At 36.5% G+C, this 17,905-nt stretch overlaps 1 protein-coding gene across 1 annotated transcript; it reads right to left on the bottom strand.

Moving 5' to 3' along the window:
* Window positions 1-2,739: 2,739 nt before the first annotated feature.
* si:ch73-1a9.3 (non-histone chromosomal protein HMG-like) lies at window positions 2,740-6,512 on the bottom strand. The gene is made up of 6 exons (XM_048180945.1): window positions 6,250-6,512; window positions 4,300-4,326; window positions 4,175-4,204; window positions 4,012-4,047; window positions 3,815-3,922; window positions 2,740-3,726 (listed from the first exon to the last, which is right to left on the bottom strand). The coding sequence occupies exons 1-6, from the start codon at window positions 6,265-6,267 to the stop codon at window positions 3,685-3,687; spliced, it is 261 nt and encodes an 86-aa protein (XP_048036902.1). The 5' UTR covers window positions 6,268-6,512; the 3' UTR covers window positions 2,740-3,684.
* Between the last annotated feature and the right edge of the window lie 11,393 nt (window positions 6,513-17,905).

The following is a 17,905-nucleotide window of genomic DNA, read 5'->3' as shown; positions in this document are numbered from 1 at the left end:
TCACCATACCAAATAAACATCATTTGAGCTATGAAACAAGTTATTTTGACATGAATCAACAAATTAATACGGGTATTAATTATACTTGAATAGTCCATATGCTGCATACAGCTGAATCAATGTGTATTACATGGATCCTAAAATACATATAGTTCACACCGATGAAACTACTACATAGACAAATAATCATGAAAAAAGAAGAAAAAAAAGGGCAAATTATGCACCAAAAACAGATACTAACAAAAAGTTGTATGGTATTAACATGTTATACCAGTGTTATTATCACTGAGATCCTATTATACTTTTATTCATATTTTAAGTTAAAAATTGTTAATATTGTATTTTAAACTTAATGAAAATGAGTAATACAAATAAGTCTTAGTTTTTTCTATTTTATTTCAGGTTTTCATTTCAAGTAATGAGTTTTTTTTTGTTTTTTTTTACAGTTTTAGTTAACTATAATAACCCTGAGTAATACAATGGTATTCTATGAAATACCATAAACACTATGGTACAATACTGCAGCAGAATGTGCAGAGATCTCATCTCATTTATATCTCAGGTCATACAGTGCGTGCAGAATTATTAGGTACGTTGATTTTCCAGGCACATCTTACCAATTCCAAATCACATTCAACTTAATAACTACTATTAATTTTGTATTTAATCATTTAAAAGTGATGTATAATTGTTCACGAAGGCTGGAAATGAAAAACGCCTTATATTCAGGTGTGCAGAATTATTAGTGACGTTTTCTTTTGCAGGCAAAATGAGCCAAAAAAAGACATTTAACTCAGACTGAAAAGTCAAAAATGATTAAATGCTCATGAGAAGGATGAAATACTATACTATACTAATACAATACTAGAAATTGCAGTTAAGGCATGACCACTGGACAGTGAAATGCTCATTGGGTCAGCAGAGTCAGACAAAAACAGGTGGAGAAGACATGTTAACTGCGAAAGGATTAAGAATTAAGGTGAAGAATTAAGTGTGAAACCATCAGGAACCCTTTAGTCTCCAGCACCACCATTTTCCAGAACTGCAACCTACCTGGAGTCTCCAGAAGTGCAAGGGGTCGGATCTCAGAGACTTAGGTTAGGTGAATAAAGGAGCGAAGGCTTGCGAAGGCTTGTGGTACCATCACAGAGAGGCACAAAATCACTTTCCAGAACATTCTCATTCACTGTCCCTTGCTGGTGGAATGATCTTCCTGCCTTCATCCGGAATGCGGAATCCCTGGCAATATTCAAAAGACAGCTGAAAACCCATCTCTTTCGTGAGCACTTAACCTCATCTTAAAAAAAAAAAAAAAAAAAACCCTTCTTATTCCTATCCTTTCACTTCCTCTAATCCCTCTCTATTGTAGCTTAGGATAATCTGAGCACTGCCTATAACTTGTATTATGAGCACTTCTTGTCTATTTGCCTCGTCATGACGACTCGCTTGTTGTATTCCTCACTTGTAAGTCGCTTTGGATAAAAGCGTCTGCCAAATGTATAAATGTAAATGTAATGTAAATGAATAATCCTAAAAAATGACCCCCACTTAATAAGAATCACAAGCTAAAGTGTCGTAAAATACATTAAGACTGTTTTTTTATAGGCTTTATAGACAGACGGATTGAGAGTGACTCTTGAATGACCAACACCACATCCTCTTGTACCACTGTATGAAGAATTCATCTTCCAGAATCTGGCAGTAAGTTTTGGGAACTCATTTTTAGTCCATCTCTGTAAAACAGACTTCAGGGTAGGAGACAGACTGAAAATGAACACTTCAGCTTGTGCTTCTTATTAAGTGGGGGTCATTTTTTAGGATTCTTCACCTAACCTAAGTTTTTGAGATCCTGACACCTTGCACTTCTGGAGACTCCAGGTAGGTTGTAGTTCTGGAAAATAGTGGCGCTGGAGACTAAAGGGTTCCTGATGGTTTCACACTTAATTCTTCAAGTTAATTCTTTGCAGTTAACATGTGTCTTTTCTTTACCAACTGTTTTTGTCTGACTCTGCTGACCCAATGAGGATTTCACTGTCCAATGGTCATGCCTTAACTGCAATTTCTAGTATTTAATTAGTATTACATCCTTCTCATGAGCATTTAATAATTTTTAAATTTTCAGTCTGCGTTAAATCTTTGGATCATTTTATCTGTAAAAGAAAACGTACCTAATAATTCTGCACACCTGAATATAAAGTGTTTTTCATTTCCAGCTTTCATGAACAATTATATATCATTTATAAATTATTAAATACAAATCAGAAAATCAATGTGCCTAATAATTCTGCACGTACTGTACATATATATATATATATATATATATGTTTACATAATATACATGTGTGTACTGTATATATATATGCTAAAATTATCAATCACAATTAATCGCATCCAAAATAAGTGTTTACATGATATACATGTACTGTGTATATTTAGTGTATATAAATACACATACAAGTATATATTTAAGAGATATTTACATGTATATATATTTATATATAATTTGTATTATATATATTTTTTTAAATATATAGATGCATGTGTATTTATATTTACATAATATACACAGTACACACACATATATTACGTAAACTTTTATTTTGGATGCGATCGTTGGTATTCACTAATTATATATATATATATATATACACACACAATTATTCGTTTTTTTTTAAACAATGCAAGTCTAACTAACCCTAGAATAATGAATGTAACTTCAAAATTAAAGGGAGAACAGGGTATCACAACTGATTTTTATTGGCTTGTTTTATCGAACCATAACACACAGAGATACATCTATAAACAATGATCAAAAGAAACTGTACATTTATACTTGATATCTAAGTCCCACAAAAATATTGCTACTGCTGGTCAGAACGCTTTACAACTAAAGAGATTTTACACGTAATGACTCATTTGTCTCGAATTTTCCATTTTAATAACGCGTTTGGATATTAAAGAATCGTTGGCTTCGCAGAGATATTCATCCCACGTCTGCCATCGGTACCATAACACAAACTGGACTTAAAGCCCCAAAAATCTTTTTCACAGCAGTTTTACAAATTTATTGCGGTACTATCACAGAAGAGACAAAATCAATACACACGAAGCACAGGCCTGACATGAACTCCAGTACTAGAGAATATGTTTATTTAGCAGAAATGATTATGGAGAACTGCAGTTAACATATGGAACACAGCTTACAAATGTTCTACAAGTAATCTTTTGCCTTATAAACAATAAACAATGAGTTATTTGCCCACCCCTCCCTCCCCAAACACACATTACAGGTTACACAAACACACACACACAAAAAAAAAAATCCCTCATAAAGCCAATGGAATGTTAGTCATACGGACAAGCTCGGTAAGATGTCCAGCTGTCTGTGTAAATGACATGCCCGCAACCTGCCCCTCTTCCTCTCACTTTGAAAGCGACAGCAGAGAGGGGGAAAAAAACTCCTGTCGACATTTACGATGACGGTAGTTTTTTCTGCCCAATGTAAAAATGCTGGATATGATGAGATCACTTTCAAAATGTTTCTTTTCTTCCATAAAAAATGTGTCTCTACAATCAAACTACTAAAAAACCTGCCTTTAGAAAATAGTAGATAAAAATATTCCCCTGAATTGTACAAGAAAAGAGGTACAGGGAGTGCTGGTAAACGATGAGACCTCAGCAAAGTTATTCCCCGTCTTCTCCCTTCTTGTCGGCGTCTTCCGTTGCCTGAAAAACATCATCAGTGGTGTTAATCGCATAGGCCGTTCTTCACGTTAGATCTCAAATAATTTAAGGGTGATATACGTAATGTTACCTCTTCGTCAGCTTTTGTTTCTCCGTTTTCTGCGGGCACCTCCTCTTTCTTCTCCTCCTCCTTGGGCTCCTTGGGTTCCTTTGTTTTCTTAGGTTTGGCAGCCGCCTTCTACATTGTGTTAAATTATTGTTCATTTTATTGCTAATTTATAGTCTAGAATTTCATTTCATTATTTTTTATTTAAGCATTTTCCTTACCTTTGGCTTAGGCTCTGCCTTTGGGGGTGCAGGTTTCTAAAAATAAAATAAAAAGTTATAATACATAAATTAATATACAAACAATAATCGTCATATCTGTTTAATGAATTTAAACTGTATATATTTAAAAAAAAAAAAAAAAAAAAAAAACATGAATACTCACGTTTACCAACCTCTCCGACCTTCTTTTGGGCTGCAAAGAAATAACAGGGTTAAACCATATGACTTTATTTTGATGCAAAAAATATTTATTTAATTATTTAAACTTAATAAGTGAGATCTGCTTACCTCAGAGACTTCAGCATCATTGTTCGCCTAAGGGGGGAAAAAAAGTGTTATTCTCAGAAGTCAAAGTTCAATGTAATTTAACAGATGCATTTTTATGTTTTTTACCCCCCACAGTTTTTTTTTTCAGGTAGGGATGGGAATAGTAAGGAATTTCATTTATTTGGGTTCTAATTCCTCCTCTGTTATTACTTTTAAGAAATTTTTGGAGGGAAAATGAATATTTCTTCAAATGAAAAATAAATTTAATACAATTATTGCAAATTTTTTTTGCTTTTCATATACTTTTAAAAGCTGCATAAATGCAAGTCAATAATTGGCTAAAATACCAAACAAACAAACAAACAAACAAAATATGTGGTACCAAATCTCATTCAGTCATTTGTTTTAATAAATAAAAACCATTTTGACATTAATAACAGTCAGTAAGCACAATTATTTAACGTTAAGTCTCCTTAGCCTCAATACAACATAACAGAAACAGTTCTTAATTCAATTCCAGTCGGAAATGACGAAAGTGTTAACTTGTGGTTTCGTAAGTGAACCAGGTTTCATAACCGTCAATTGAGTATCCGATCTGATTGATTCATAAGACTCATTAAAAAAAACAGGCTCATAAAAGTCACTTTTTCGAGTCCGCGGTATGTTTTTGATTCACTAAAAAAAGAGAATCGGTTCATCCAAATCATTCGTTCGGGAACCGGACTACATTGGTCGCAATGTATGGTTTTGATTCATTAAAAAGAATCGGTTCACATGATTCATTTGTTTGAAAATGTTTTTCCACGCTGTACGCTTTAAAAAAAGAATCGGATCATAAGAGTCATTCGCTCGGGGATCGGACTAAATGGCTGCTGTATGTTTCGTAATATGTATTTTTCTTGATGAAATGACTCGTGAACATCCAGTCAGCAATTCATCAATGTTTATGCCCTGCCTCCATCCGCCTATACTGTACTGCTGCTCTCCGTCCGTTTTCATTGCAGTCTTGTGAGCACCGCCCCCTTCATGCACACCGACTCATTCAATGCTGATTAATGGAGATTTGCGCTCGCCCCACCGACCCCGCTCCATAACATTCCCGCCATTCACTTTCAAACACAACATCCCGAGGTGCACAGCCGCGAGGAAAAAAACACTACAGAATATACCAGAATAATAGGAAACACCAAACAGTGGCGCTATGATGTGCAAGAATACCGCCATTGCATAATCTACCACTTGCACGATCAAATATATCGAGACGCAATCGTGCACTAAAGCCCTAATGCACGAATTAAATCCCTAATACACGACTATGAGCTGCAGGATAAAATATCGCACCGTCTGTTGCTGTCTATTCAGACCCACAGTGAGTTTTAAATCATCGGGGTTGCGCGAAAGGGCAGCCATGACACTAAAAAAAAAAAAAACCCGAGCCTTTACAAAGACATGTAGCCTATGTAAAATTTCAGCAAACCTTACTAAAAATAAAAACGGCATTAAATAAATAAATAAATATTAAATGCAACAATTTAATTTGATGCCCTGCGCGCGACAATCTTTAGGTTGCGAGACTGTAAGCTGCACATAAACGAAAACTAAGATCGTTACACCCCCTTTGTCTGATGCATGTCGACAGAGACTCATCTATTTGTAAACAAAAACACCACAAACATAACATAAATGCACAGATCATTTCCCATATCCGCGTATGCATGAAAATTAAGCTGGATTTAATTAACGCTGATGGAGAAAAAAAATCTCAGTCGCGCGCTCAAATCAAAACACGCGTTTATTAAACAGAGGTATGCAAACACAAAATCGCGCGCATACCGTTGCAATAGAAGAAAAATAAGGACGTTTGCATGCAACGTATATGCACTGTTATTTTCATTCCTTTTTGCTTTTTTATCTTGCATATTCTATTAAAGATGGTGCCTCGATATATTAAGAAACCAATGCTCTACTTACTTTGCTCCTTTTAGGCATGGCTGTAGGTTTTTCCAACGCGCAAAAATCAAGGCGGTTAAAAATGCAAAATGCACGGGATTTAACGCTGAAAAACGCTCGACACTGTGAGTTGAGCTCGGTTAAAGGTTCACACAGTAGGTTTGATCAGTATAGGAAGACGTTAACGCTCGTCCGAAACAAAAACCTGCTCAAACCGGATTGGATTCTCCTCCTCCTCCTTCTTCTTCCCTATTCAATTCATCACAGGCCGACCTGACAGCGAATTTACGATTTCCACTATGCCGAAGCCTCATCTCATGAATATTAATTAGATCATGGTGACGTTACTTGGTAACCTTCCTTGTGCGTCCAGTCGCCTCCTTTGATTAATATTCATGAGCCATGCCATACAGATAGTAGGTTTCGTTCATTGGCCAGCAGAATAGCGTCCCCTTGCCAACGACTGCCTTTAAGCCAATCAGAGTGAACGCCATTTTTTTGTTATTTAATATTCATAAGCAAGTCTTCACCATAGTAGGATTATCAAATCTGTCTCTCCGCCTCCTGCTCCCGGTGATTGGCCTGCGGAGACCCTCTGCACATTTTCAAATCATAGCAAGATATCCGTGTGGGCACTTTTGCATGTCAATCAGTTGCAATATTATTTGTTTTTGCAATGACTTAGAGCTGTTGAAGGGAGATTATCTTAATTCTGCTGTCGATTTAAAAATGTTAGGAAATAAATTAATTTCCATGTGATTAGATCATATATGTTGCGCAATCTAAGCCTTTTTTTTTTTTTTTTTTTTTTTTTTTACATGGTTTCCAGATGTGTGGGAGTTATTTTAGGAGCTGGATTTAAAATGGACCTCAGAGATGTTGTGTTTTTAAAGCCCCCGCGTGCATGCAAAGGTTTTAAAAAGGCAGAAAATGGCGACTGTGCACAGAAACATTTCACTTCTGTGTCAACAAAATGTTGCCGTCGTTGAAATCTATTGCGCAAAAAAAAAAAAAAAAAAAATGGTGCAAAATAAATCTAGTGACAGTTCCAGTGGCATTGTTTCTTTTGTTTAGGTATAATGTTTCTTCCCTGTAATTTAAATATTAAAATATTCCAAGTTATATATAAAAGGGATTATCTGTCCACTTAGATTTATAAATACAACTTCCTCCCAAAAATAGTGCTTAAACAGCAGGAAGGAAATCAAATAAACTGAAAAAAGCAATTTGATAAATAATTAGCCTACAACAAATAAATAATTGTAACAATAATCATATATTCGTGAGGAAAACCTGGAAATGGTAATAGAAATAAGAGAGAATGTTAAAATTGTTAAAAATGTTGAAAATCCATGATCATGTCTATAGTTCATGTAAAAATGAAGCATCAAAATGAATCCTCCATCGGGCCACATTCAAATCATTCAAAAGACTTTTGTACACAAGTATATTTTTTAAATCTCCCTGTTTCAAGGATTGAAATTTGGAAATGTATAGGTCCCATATAATATGAATATCACATGCAGATGTTATATTTTGCTGTAACTATTGCATATAGCAATAGCAAGGACATGTTTACCCATATGCACACAGATGCACAGTGGTTCAAAACACCTCAGCACATATATGACAATATTCCTCTGGGAGAGATGTGTATGTAACAGCTCTGTAACTTAGACGACGCCTTTCAATAAATGGTGCTCTGAAATCTGCCATAGAATGGTGTGTGTATGACCTAAAACATGTTAAAAAGCTTGCCGTCATCATACACTCTTAAAAAAGAAAGGTTTTTCATGGTTCTTTGCAGCACATTGGATTCAAGTGCTTATCAAGAACCTTTTTATTTATTTATTTTTTTTTTTTTTTTTGCTGTAAGGTTCTTGAATTGGCTATATGATTACTTTGAGATTAAAAAACTGATTAATGTGTTTTCTGAGTGTGTTTAGTGTGTTCCTATGTGGTTTTTAGGGTGTTGCTCTGTGTTTGCTAGATTGTTCTGGGTGGTTTCTTGGGTGTTGCTATGCATTTGCTTGGGTGTTCTGAGTAGTTTTTAGGGTGTTGGTATGTGGTAACTGGGGTGTTTCAGGTGGTTGCTAGGGTATTAGGTTGTCTGACTGGGTTTAGTGTGTTACTGTGTGGTTGCTTGTGTAACAGAAGCAAGCTAATAAGAGCTGTGCTTAAAACCCACTCCCCTGGCCTCACACGCTAGCAACTGACATTAGAGACTGCGGTCTTTAGCGTTCTTGTTAGCGTGCCTGCCTCCCATGCCAGAAACGCTGGTTCAAATCACGCTCGGAGCAGGCTGAGTTGGACAGGTTACGTTTGGTGCCGTGACCCGGATGGGATTGAGGTTTAGGGGGGTGAGTGTAATGGAGGTAGGCTAGGAAGAGCTGTGCGTGTAAACCTCACTCCCCTGGCCTCATAAGGGGCACACTAAAGCGTCCTTGTTAGCGCTCCCACTGCCCATGTCGGAGATGCCGGTTCAAGTCCCGCTTAGAGTGAGTCTAGTAGGACCGGTTACATTTGGTGCCGTGACCTGAATGAGAGTGAGGTTTAGGGGGGTGAGTATACTGTAATGGAGGCAAGCTAGTAAGAGCTGGGTGCATCAACCTCACTCCCCTGGCCTTATAAGGGGCACAATATAGCGTCCTTGTTAACGCATTCGCCTCCCATGCTGGAGACGCCGGTTCAAGTCCTGCTCGAAATGAGTCTAGTAGGACCGGTTACATTTGGTTCCATGACCTGGATGGGAGTGAGGTTTAGGGTGGTGAGTGTATGGAGGCTGTGTGTGTAAACCTCACTCCCTTGGCCTCAAGTGGCACGTTAGAGACTGCAGTTTTTAGCGCTCTTGTTAGCACACCCGCCTCCCATGCCGGTTCGAATCCCGCTCTGAGTGGGTCGAGTAGGACCGGTTACACTTGGGTGTTCTGTGTGGTTTCTAGGGTGTTGCTATTGATGTGCTAGGGTGTTCTGAGTGTTTTTAGAGTGCTGCTATGCATTTACTAGGGTGTACCGAGTGGTTTTTAGTGCATTGCTATGTGGTAGCTAGGGTGTTTCGGGTGGTGCAAAAAATGGTTAGTTCTAATAATAATTGTAGTGTGAAAAGTGATTTGTGGACCTTTAAAAGGTTCTGCTATGGCATCAGCCTATAAACTCTTTTCATTTAAACTTTTATTTTTAAGGTAATTTTTTAAGGGCTCCTGCTAGTTCATTGTCCTCAACCACACTCCTATCTCCTTGTCCAGACCCTTGCGATTTCATGCCAGATCATAGCAGCTCCCTCTTGGCCGGTCCCCTCCCCCATGAAAGCATTACACCCCTTTCTATAGGCAGCTCTTTCAGGCGGGAAAGTGCTCATGAAGTTCTCCCATGTCTGTATGCTCCTGCAGGACTGGAATGGGGGTGGGGTGCAGTGGGTGTGGCTGCCGAGTTTCAGATAACAGGTCTCATTTGAGAGGCCTTTGCTTTGACTGTTGCCATCCTTAAACTTCAGTTGAGACAGGAAGGAAAGGGGCACTGAAGTGATCTGTGCCGTGCACGATTACAAAGCTACTAACTAAACATGCATGTGAGAGTGAGATCATTGTGCATGTGTGATTACGTCAGAGAGAAAACACACAACAAAGTGTACAATTAGGTCCTTACAAGTCAAGACCACCATCTGAATGTCCTCAGTGTTTGGTTTATCTCAATGGTTCACATGCTAAACACCAACATACTGCAAATGTTCCAGAAGAATTCCAGTGTTTCTAAGGATAACCAAACTATGAAATTTCAGTAGCTTATTAATATAAAAAGTATACAAAACTTAAAATACTGCATGGTGTTGCTAAGCATTTGCTATGTTGTTTTGGATAGTTTTAGTGCGTCTCAAAGCGTTGGGGCAGTTCTGGGAGGTTTCTAGGGCGTTGCTATGCATTTGTTTGTTTGTTTTTTGAGTGGGTTTAGCATGTTGCGCTGCATTTACTTTGTGTTTTGGGTGTTGCTATGTGGTTGCTAGGGTGTTCTGGGTGGTTTCTTGGGTACTATTATCCATTTGTTTGGGTTTTTTGAGAGGGTTTAGTGTGTTGCTATATGGTTGCTAGGATTTTCCGAGTGGTTTCTTGGGTGTTGCTAGGAATTTTTTAGGGTATTCACAATGGTTTTAGTGTGTTTCTGTGCAGTTGCTACAGTTTTCTGGGTTGTTTTAGTGTGTAGCTATGCGCTTTCTAGGGTGTTGCTCTACATTTGCATAGGCGTTCTCAGTGTTTTTTGTACACTGCTATGTGGTTGCTGGGGTATTTTGGGTAGTTGCTAGGACATTGTTTGCTTATTGGTCCAAGTCAAAAGAGCTGACAGTCCTCTTCTTTCTTTCTTTCTTTCTTTCTTTCTTTCTTTCTTTCTTTCTTTCTTTCTTATTGATGATGTGGTAGCTAATGCTTCAGTTACCATATAACTATGTTTTTTGCATGGAAAACTTTTGTTTTGCCATAAAGTTGAAAGATGCATTGTGAGGATCAGTATAAATAGATTTACAGTGGGATGCATTTGATGAGTGAGATTAAGATACCCAGGTCACCTTGAGGTATTTCCAGTAGCTTGAACAAAAGCCTCTTTGAGGGGCAGCACTTCCTGTGGTTCTATCCAACCATCTGCCACAACATCTTACTCACTTGACCGCCTTTATATTACCCTCTTGATCATTATATGATTTGAACACCAACATTTAACTAGGACTTTGTAGTAAAATCTACCAGATTTCAGCTTTGATTTGTTTTAAATATGTCTGCTTGGCTCCACCCAGACCTGCACAGACACGCAGAAGATGATGGTGAATGCTAGAAATGTAAAACATAATATTTGTGGTGCAGTCTAAAAGCCTGCCAGTAGCTGACTGAGAAAGGTTTTAGCAGAGGTTGATGCAATGTGCTCAGGCTAGGTAAAACATACAGCATTGTTATCACGCACACATAGAGATTAAACTAGCTCAGTAAAGCTTCACTGATGTGGTCTTGCAGAAGTGACTACGAGCACAGACGGCTCTAGTGAACTCACTCATTTTGGAAGTGCAAGTGTAACCCAGTGACTATATGGATCAGTAAGTGGATTTCTCCTCGAGCGAATGGCTGCCTGCCCATCTGGACATGCACGTAAAGCCCAGATTACACAGAGTAATGGTGATGCAGCAGGGGTCAGTGGGAGGGGAGCAGACAGAGCTCCTCGCCAGTCTGGTACAGACTTATTATCTGGAAATAAATAACGTGTTTTATTGATATTTGGGGTTAAAGTGTTTTTTTTCCCTCTTCTGTATATGCATTTGTCACTCTAAACCCTCTCCATATGTTTTATCACATCTTGCCACATTAACATTTTTGCTCACTTGACGTTTTTTGCCACAAGGTTTGATGTAAAATACATTTACATTTATGCATTTAAAAAAATAAAAACTGAAATAAAAATAATTTTGAAGAAAAAAATCCATTTGTATGGTACAGACAGAAAGTCTGTTAATAATCTGAAAAAAACATGCACACAACACATGGCACTACAGTTGTCAACAGAGGCCACGTGTCGGAGACTGATGTACAGTAGAGCTCAGGAAACAGCTGTGACCAAGTATCGCTTTAACTGACTCTCTTACCAGCTTTTAGAGATTTCTTAGTGGTGCGCCTTAGACAATTGACATCATGGCTGACCAACTCTTCTTTTGTGATTAAGCTTATTGTCTAAAACTGCAGTGAAAAAAACACAATTGGTTTAATGAAGGGTGAAGTAATGAGATTAACAAGGGACTTTTGGAAGTCAGTAACTCTAGATGATAATGAGGGACACGGCAGTGGATTTAAAGACCCTGTAGTTGTATTAGTGCCTTCAAAACATGGTCAGGGCCAGAGAGTGTCTCAGCCGGGGTCTCCCCTCCCCCACCCTATACAATATTTCCTGTTTGCAGCACTGGGGTCTTTATTGCTTACATTTCTGCTATATTAGATCCACAGCATCCCCCAGTCAGCCTACAAAAGTGATTTAATTATATATATCCTAATAAATATAAGAATTTCGCAGGAATCTTCAAATACAGACAGATTTTTCAGTTATGGAGGCTAAATCGTATGAAGCTTGGATTCGTTTTTTTTTTCTTTCATCTTCCTACTTTTTCAGAACGATATTGCCCCAATGCTTAATTGCAACGCAGCACTATGCCGTTCACAAATTAAAAAAGCCTTTATGTCCAACAGACACCGAAAAAGCGCCATTTTCTTACATGTAGGAGCGCATTGCACAACTAGAGGGCGACAAAAGCAAAGATATCGCAAGATGAGAAGAGAAGATTTAAAATAATGCAAGTAACCTCATATAAAAGGTATAATTTTATTAAATAATATGAAGCTGTTCGACCCTATATTGTTTTGCTAAAATTATTAGAATTTGCCATGTGTCTGAAAATTGGACTTTTATGGTAATTTATTTATTTATTTATTGTATTTCTAGCATTATGAACATTAAGTATTACTGCAAGAACTAAAAATAATTCAAACAAAATATGCAATTATTAAAAAATACATGTATAAAAAAGAATATTTGTTCTTTTATTTTATGTTAAAAACTAATATTTTGAAAATACAAAAAGTTGTCTGAAAGTACTTCCAAGGTCAAAGATCATAGGGAGTTTTCTATCTCTTTTCTTTCTTTTTAATGCTTATTTTCAATTAAATGAAGGCACCAATATCCTACACAATGTAAAGTAAGAGAAAACAACAGAACAATCACAAGGAAAAAGCCAGAGAGAAACATGAGGTAGGCCTTTGAAATGTGCTTGTAGTGATTTCCCCACCACATTGAAAAAGTCATTTAAATTTCATTTTTTTCACTCGGTTAATTAGTTAAGTGAATCGGTGTTGCATTGTTAAATGTTCATATGGCAGATCAAAAGTCGGCTAATAATATTAAAATATTAGCGAAAACTTACCGTCTGCTTTTATGGGAGACAATGCCAGCATTTTGTAAGTCAGAAAATAATTTTTTAAAAAGGACCCTGTAAGGTCACACTTTCCCAAACCTCAAACCCCATGACACCTCCATCTGGGTCCCTGTGCCAATTCTGCTTTGGTGAATAAAGCAGCCAAATTCACCAGTGCAGGAAACCTGAAGAGCTCAAGTGGAAAATTTTTAGTGCAACAGCAAGATTTCAGAGATCACATTTTCACAATTCACTATTAAGTTTTCTTATTATGCAGCTCTCCGAAATTCTGAGTGGTCAATTGCAGCATTCTGTGGTCAAATATATTTATAATGTGGTATGTGTGATGGTATCAGATGTTTTTACCAGGGTAATTTCAGTTGAACAATGGTACTGAAATTACATGCTGCTTCAGTGTAATTCAAAGCATAGCATGGAATTACCACAGTACTATAGAAAAAAATATTCAACAGAGAAAAACCTGATATCATATAGTTATACCATGATGTAAAAAAAACAAAAAAACAAACAAACCTTTCCATGCAATACCATGAGAAAGAAGTGCACCCTGTTGACTGAATGTTTACTTGTAGTCTACTTCAGATCTTAAAAGTGTATTTTAAAAAGAATTGTACTTATAGATAGATTATATTATTAGATAATATGATATTAGTATTAAAAGGCCACTTAAGTGTACCTAAAGAGAGTATACTTTCATGACTGTGTTAAAGGGTTAGTTCACCCAAAAATGATGTCATTTATTACTCACCCTCATGTCGTTCTACACCCGTAAGACCTTTGTTCATATTCGGAACACAAATTAAGATATTGTTGATGAAATCCGATGGCTCGGTGAGGCCTCTATAGAGAGCAATGCCATTGAGGTCCATAAAGGTACTAAAAACATATTTGAAACAGTTCATGTGAGTTCAGTGGTTCTATCTTAATATTATAAAGCGACAAGAATACTTTTTGTGCACCAAAAAAAACTAAATAAATAACGACTTTTTAACAATATCTAGTGATGGGCCGATTTCAAAACACTGCTTCAGAGCTTTACGAATCTTTTGTTTCCTTTTCACAGACTGTGATGACGCGTTTTAACGGTCATCAATATCGTAAATCCTGCAAAGTTTTTTATATTTTCATTGTCTTAAAAACGCATGTACATTAATAACAATATACTTAGTATCATATTACCTTTGCATCAAATTACAAAAATTTGGTTCATGCTGCTGTGAGGGTGTTTCTAATACAGCAGCTATGGGAGTGACAGTAAAAATAACATCTTTCTCTCTTCTGACTGCCGTTATCAATCGCTCTTTATTTTTTTCCTTTTTTTTGAAAGTTGTGAAAACACTATTGTGGAGTTTTTCTTTTGCTATTTGAGCAAATGGAAACACAAAAAATATATTTAATGTATTCTCTCATTCACCGCTATGAATTTTACCCAACTATGACGCTTCTGAGAAACCCGGAAATGTGAAAAGGGTCTATCAGTGATTCGGAGCTCCTATCAAATGGTTAAACTGCTGAAATCTCATGATTTTGGTCCTCTGATTCACTGATTCGATTTGTAAAGCTCCAAAGCTTCATGAAGCAGTGTTTTGAAATCGGCCCATCATAGATATTGTTAAAAAGTTATTTTGTTTTTTTGGTGCACAAAAAGTATTCTTGTCGCTTTATAATATTAAGATAGAACCACTGAACTCACATGAACTGTTTCAAATATGTTTTTAGTACCTTTATGGATCCTGAGAGTTTCAATGGCTTTGCTCTTAATAGAGGCCTCACTGAGCCATCGGATTTCATCAAAAATATCTTAATTTGTGTTCCGAAGGTGAACGAAGGTCTTACGGGTGTAGAACGACATGAGGGTGAGTGATTAATGACATTATTTTCATTTTTGGGTGAACTAACCCTTTAAGTACACTTTTAAAAGGTACACTTTGTAATGTCAAAAAAGTTTTATTTTAAAGCACCTTTTAATTAATTGAGTTTTAATAATCTTTTATCGTGTTTTAAAGAAGCAGGCTACACTTATTTTGATGTGTTGACTAACATACTAAAGCGCATGTAAAACTTGATTATAATTTTCAATGTAGTGCATAATTTGCTATTACATTTAAAGTTAATATATTTTAAAATGTACTAAATATCATTACAAATTTGTAAATACAAATATATTTCAACATATGACATACAAATTTCAATAGAAATGACATTAGTTTACCATTAATGTTTGTCAGTACATTTGACAATTGAAGTAATTATAAAATTACATATGAAGATGTACTTAAAAGGGATTGTTCACCCAAAAATGAAAATTCTGTCATCATTTACTCACCCTCAGGTTGTTCCAAACCTGAATGAATTTCTCTCTATGTTGAACACAAGAGAAGATATTTTGAAGAATGTCGGTAACCTAACAGATGATGGACCCATTGACAAGTTTTTTTCTACTATGGAAGTCATTGGCTACCGTTAACTGTTTAGTTGCCAACATTCTTCAAAATATCTTCTTTTAAAATCCTACTTAAATGGGTCAAAATCATTCTTAAATTCAACTAATTACATTTGATATTTAAGTACACTTTTAAAAAGTATGCTAAAGTGTACTTCTTTTTCACAAGGGAATATCTAAAAATGCTCATTCCATTTTGGCATTTCTAGTAACTGATCTATTCGACACTTGTGCACCCGCTCGGAACCTTTGTCTCTGACCTTGTGCTGTTTCTCTCCCTCCCATTGACTCTAATCAAATGTGTGACCTGCCATCTCACGGCTCTCCATAGGTGCAGTTCGCACTCAATACTTATAAAGAGCCTCACTCCTGCCCCCTGCAGGCTGACTCGCACCTGCCCCCTCTGCATTAACTCACTGCCGCCACCTGCAGGCTGACTCGGACACGGCATCTTCTGTGAACCACGTACAGTAGCTCTTCTTTGACATAAATACAAACGTCCTGCTCCACTGAATCATGTATTTAAGTTGGCTTTGAAAAGCCAACTTACTATTATGCTATTTTCTTCTGAGACTAAAATTTCTGACTCTAACTCCTCCTAGAGCTTTAACTCTACAAACTCCAAACTCAGCTCAGACCTTCAAATTGTTCTGACTTAGTGTGCTATATCTTTTCTAACTGAGCCAAGACTTTCAAACTCCAACTGTCAAGACTCAAAAGTTGCCATTCTATGTACTATTTCTAATCCATTGAAACTTATTCAAACTCTATCTATCTATCTATCTATCTATCTATCTATCTATCTATCTATCTATCTATCTATCTATCTATCTATCTATCTATCTATCTATCTATCTATCTATCTATCTATCTATCTATCTATCTCATAGCAACCACCCAGAACAACCTAGCAACCACATAGCAACCACCCAGAACACCATGGCAACCACCTAGCAACCACACAAATCACCCTGGTAACATCCTAGAAACCAGTCCGAGTACCCTAGCAACTGCATAGCAACACCCTAGCAACCACCCAGAATACCTCAGCAACTGCATAGCAACACCCTAGCAACCACCCTGAGTACCCTAGCAACCTCATAGCAACACCTTAGCAACCACCCAGAGTACCCTAGCAACTGTATAGCAACACCCTAGCAACCACCCCGAATACCTTAGCAACCGCATAGCAACACCTTAGTAACCACCCCAAGTAACCTTAGCAACCACCTTGATTACCCTGACATCTATCTATCTATCTATCTATCTATCTATCTATCTATCTATCTATCTATCTATCTATCTATCTATCTATCTAAAACTTTCAAACTGAAAACTTTTAAAATTGCTTCAAACTTTCTGGACCGGCTTTTTCAAGCCAACTTAAAGTTTGTTTTGACAAATTTTTTTTCATCTAGTCTTACTTCATGTGTTGAATCTAACAGTTTGAGAAGGTTTTCAGTGAATAATGATTCAAATATAGTTCTTTTCTTCACACAGACAGAGCTATTGCGTGGCTCACGCAGAACACAGAATAAACATTTTTAGATGAGCTGTTCGAGTGCTGCTGTATTTTATACAGAATGGCTTTAATGTTAAAGTACAGATACAGCAAGGTCACCAAATCTGACAAGGCAGTATAAAAAATATACATCTTAAAAAATATAATAATAATAATAGTAGTCTCAATAGTAGTCTCTAGACTGTAGGTCACCAATTTCAGCATTGCAAAATAATTTTTCTAATCAATATTTTTCCATTTAAAACAAAATACATGTACATAATATTTACATTTTCTTTACCCCACTGGCAAATTTTCTCATTTTGTTAAAGATTTATCCTTATATTTGAAATCAATTTGGATTTTTTTTTTTTTATTATTCTTATTTAAAGGATACTTATTCATCTTTATTTATGTATAAATACTTTGTTGTAGTTTGTAAATATCAGGGAATTGTGATATAATGTCACTGAAATGAACAAAATATACTTTTTTTCCGACAGAAAAAAATAAAACCAGCCGTTAGGGCATGGCACATCAAGATCATCAGTTTGATTCTCAGGAAAATACAGAACAAAAGTATAACTTGAATGCACAAGTCACTTTGGATAAAGGATCTGTCAAATATGTAAATCTTAATAAATGTACCTTTCTTTCCTTTGTACATTCTCCTTAAGGGTTTGGTTTTATCCCTGTGATTGAGTAGCTGTTAGCATAGACCCAGTCATGTCAAAGTCTAAGTTGATTTATCATTTGTCTCTTATGTTGCAGGTGA

The sequence above is a fragment of the Megalobrama amblycephala genome, linkage group LG2 (genome assembly GCF_018812025.1).
Source record: "Megalobrama amblycephala isolate DHTTF-2021 linkage group LG2, ASM1881202v1, whole genome shotgun sequence".
Lineage (NCBI taxonomy): Eukaryota > Metazoa > Chordata > Actinopteri > Cypriniformes > Xenocyprididae > Megalobrama > Megalobrama amblycephala.
Note: the sequence above shows the minus strand (reverse complement) of the source record. Positions and strands in the feature narration are given on the sequence as shown.

Coding starts and splice junctions, on each gene's coding strand:
- si:ch73-1a9.3 (XM_048180945.1), bottom strand. Junction 4,205..4,299: donor ATGATGCTGAAGTCTCTGAG/GTAAGCAGATCT, acceptor ATTTCTTTGCAG/CCCAAAAGAAGGTCGGAGAG. Junction 3,727..3,814: donor AAACAAAAGCTGACGAAGAG/GTAACATTACGT, acceptor GATGTTTTTCAG/GCAACGGAAGACGCCGACAA.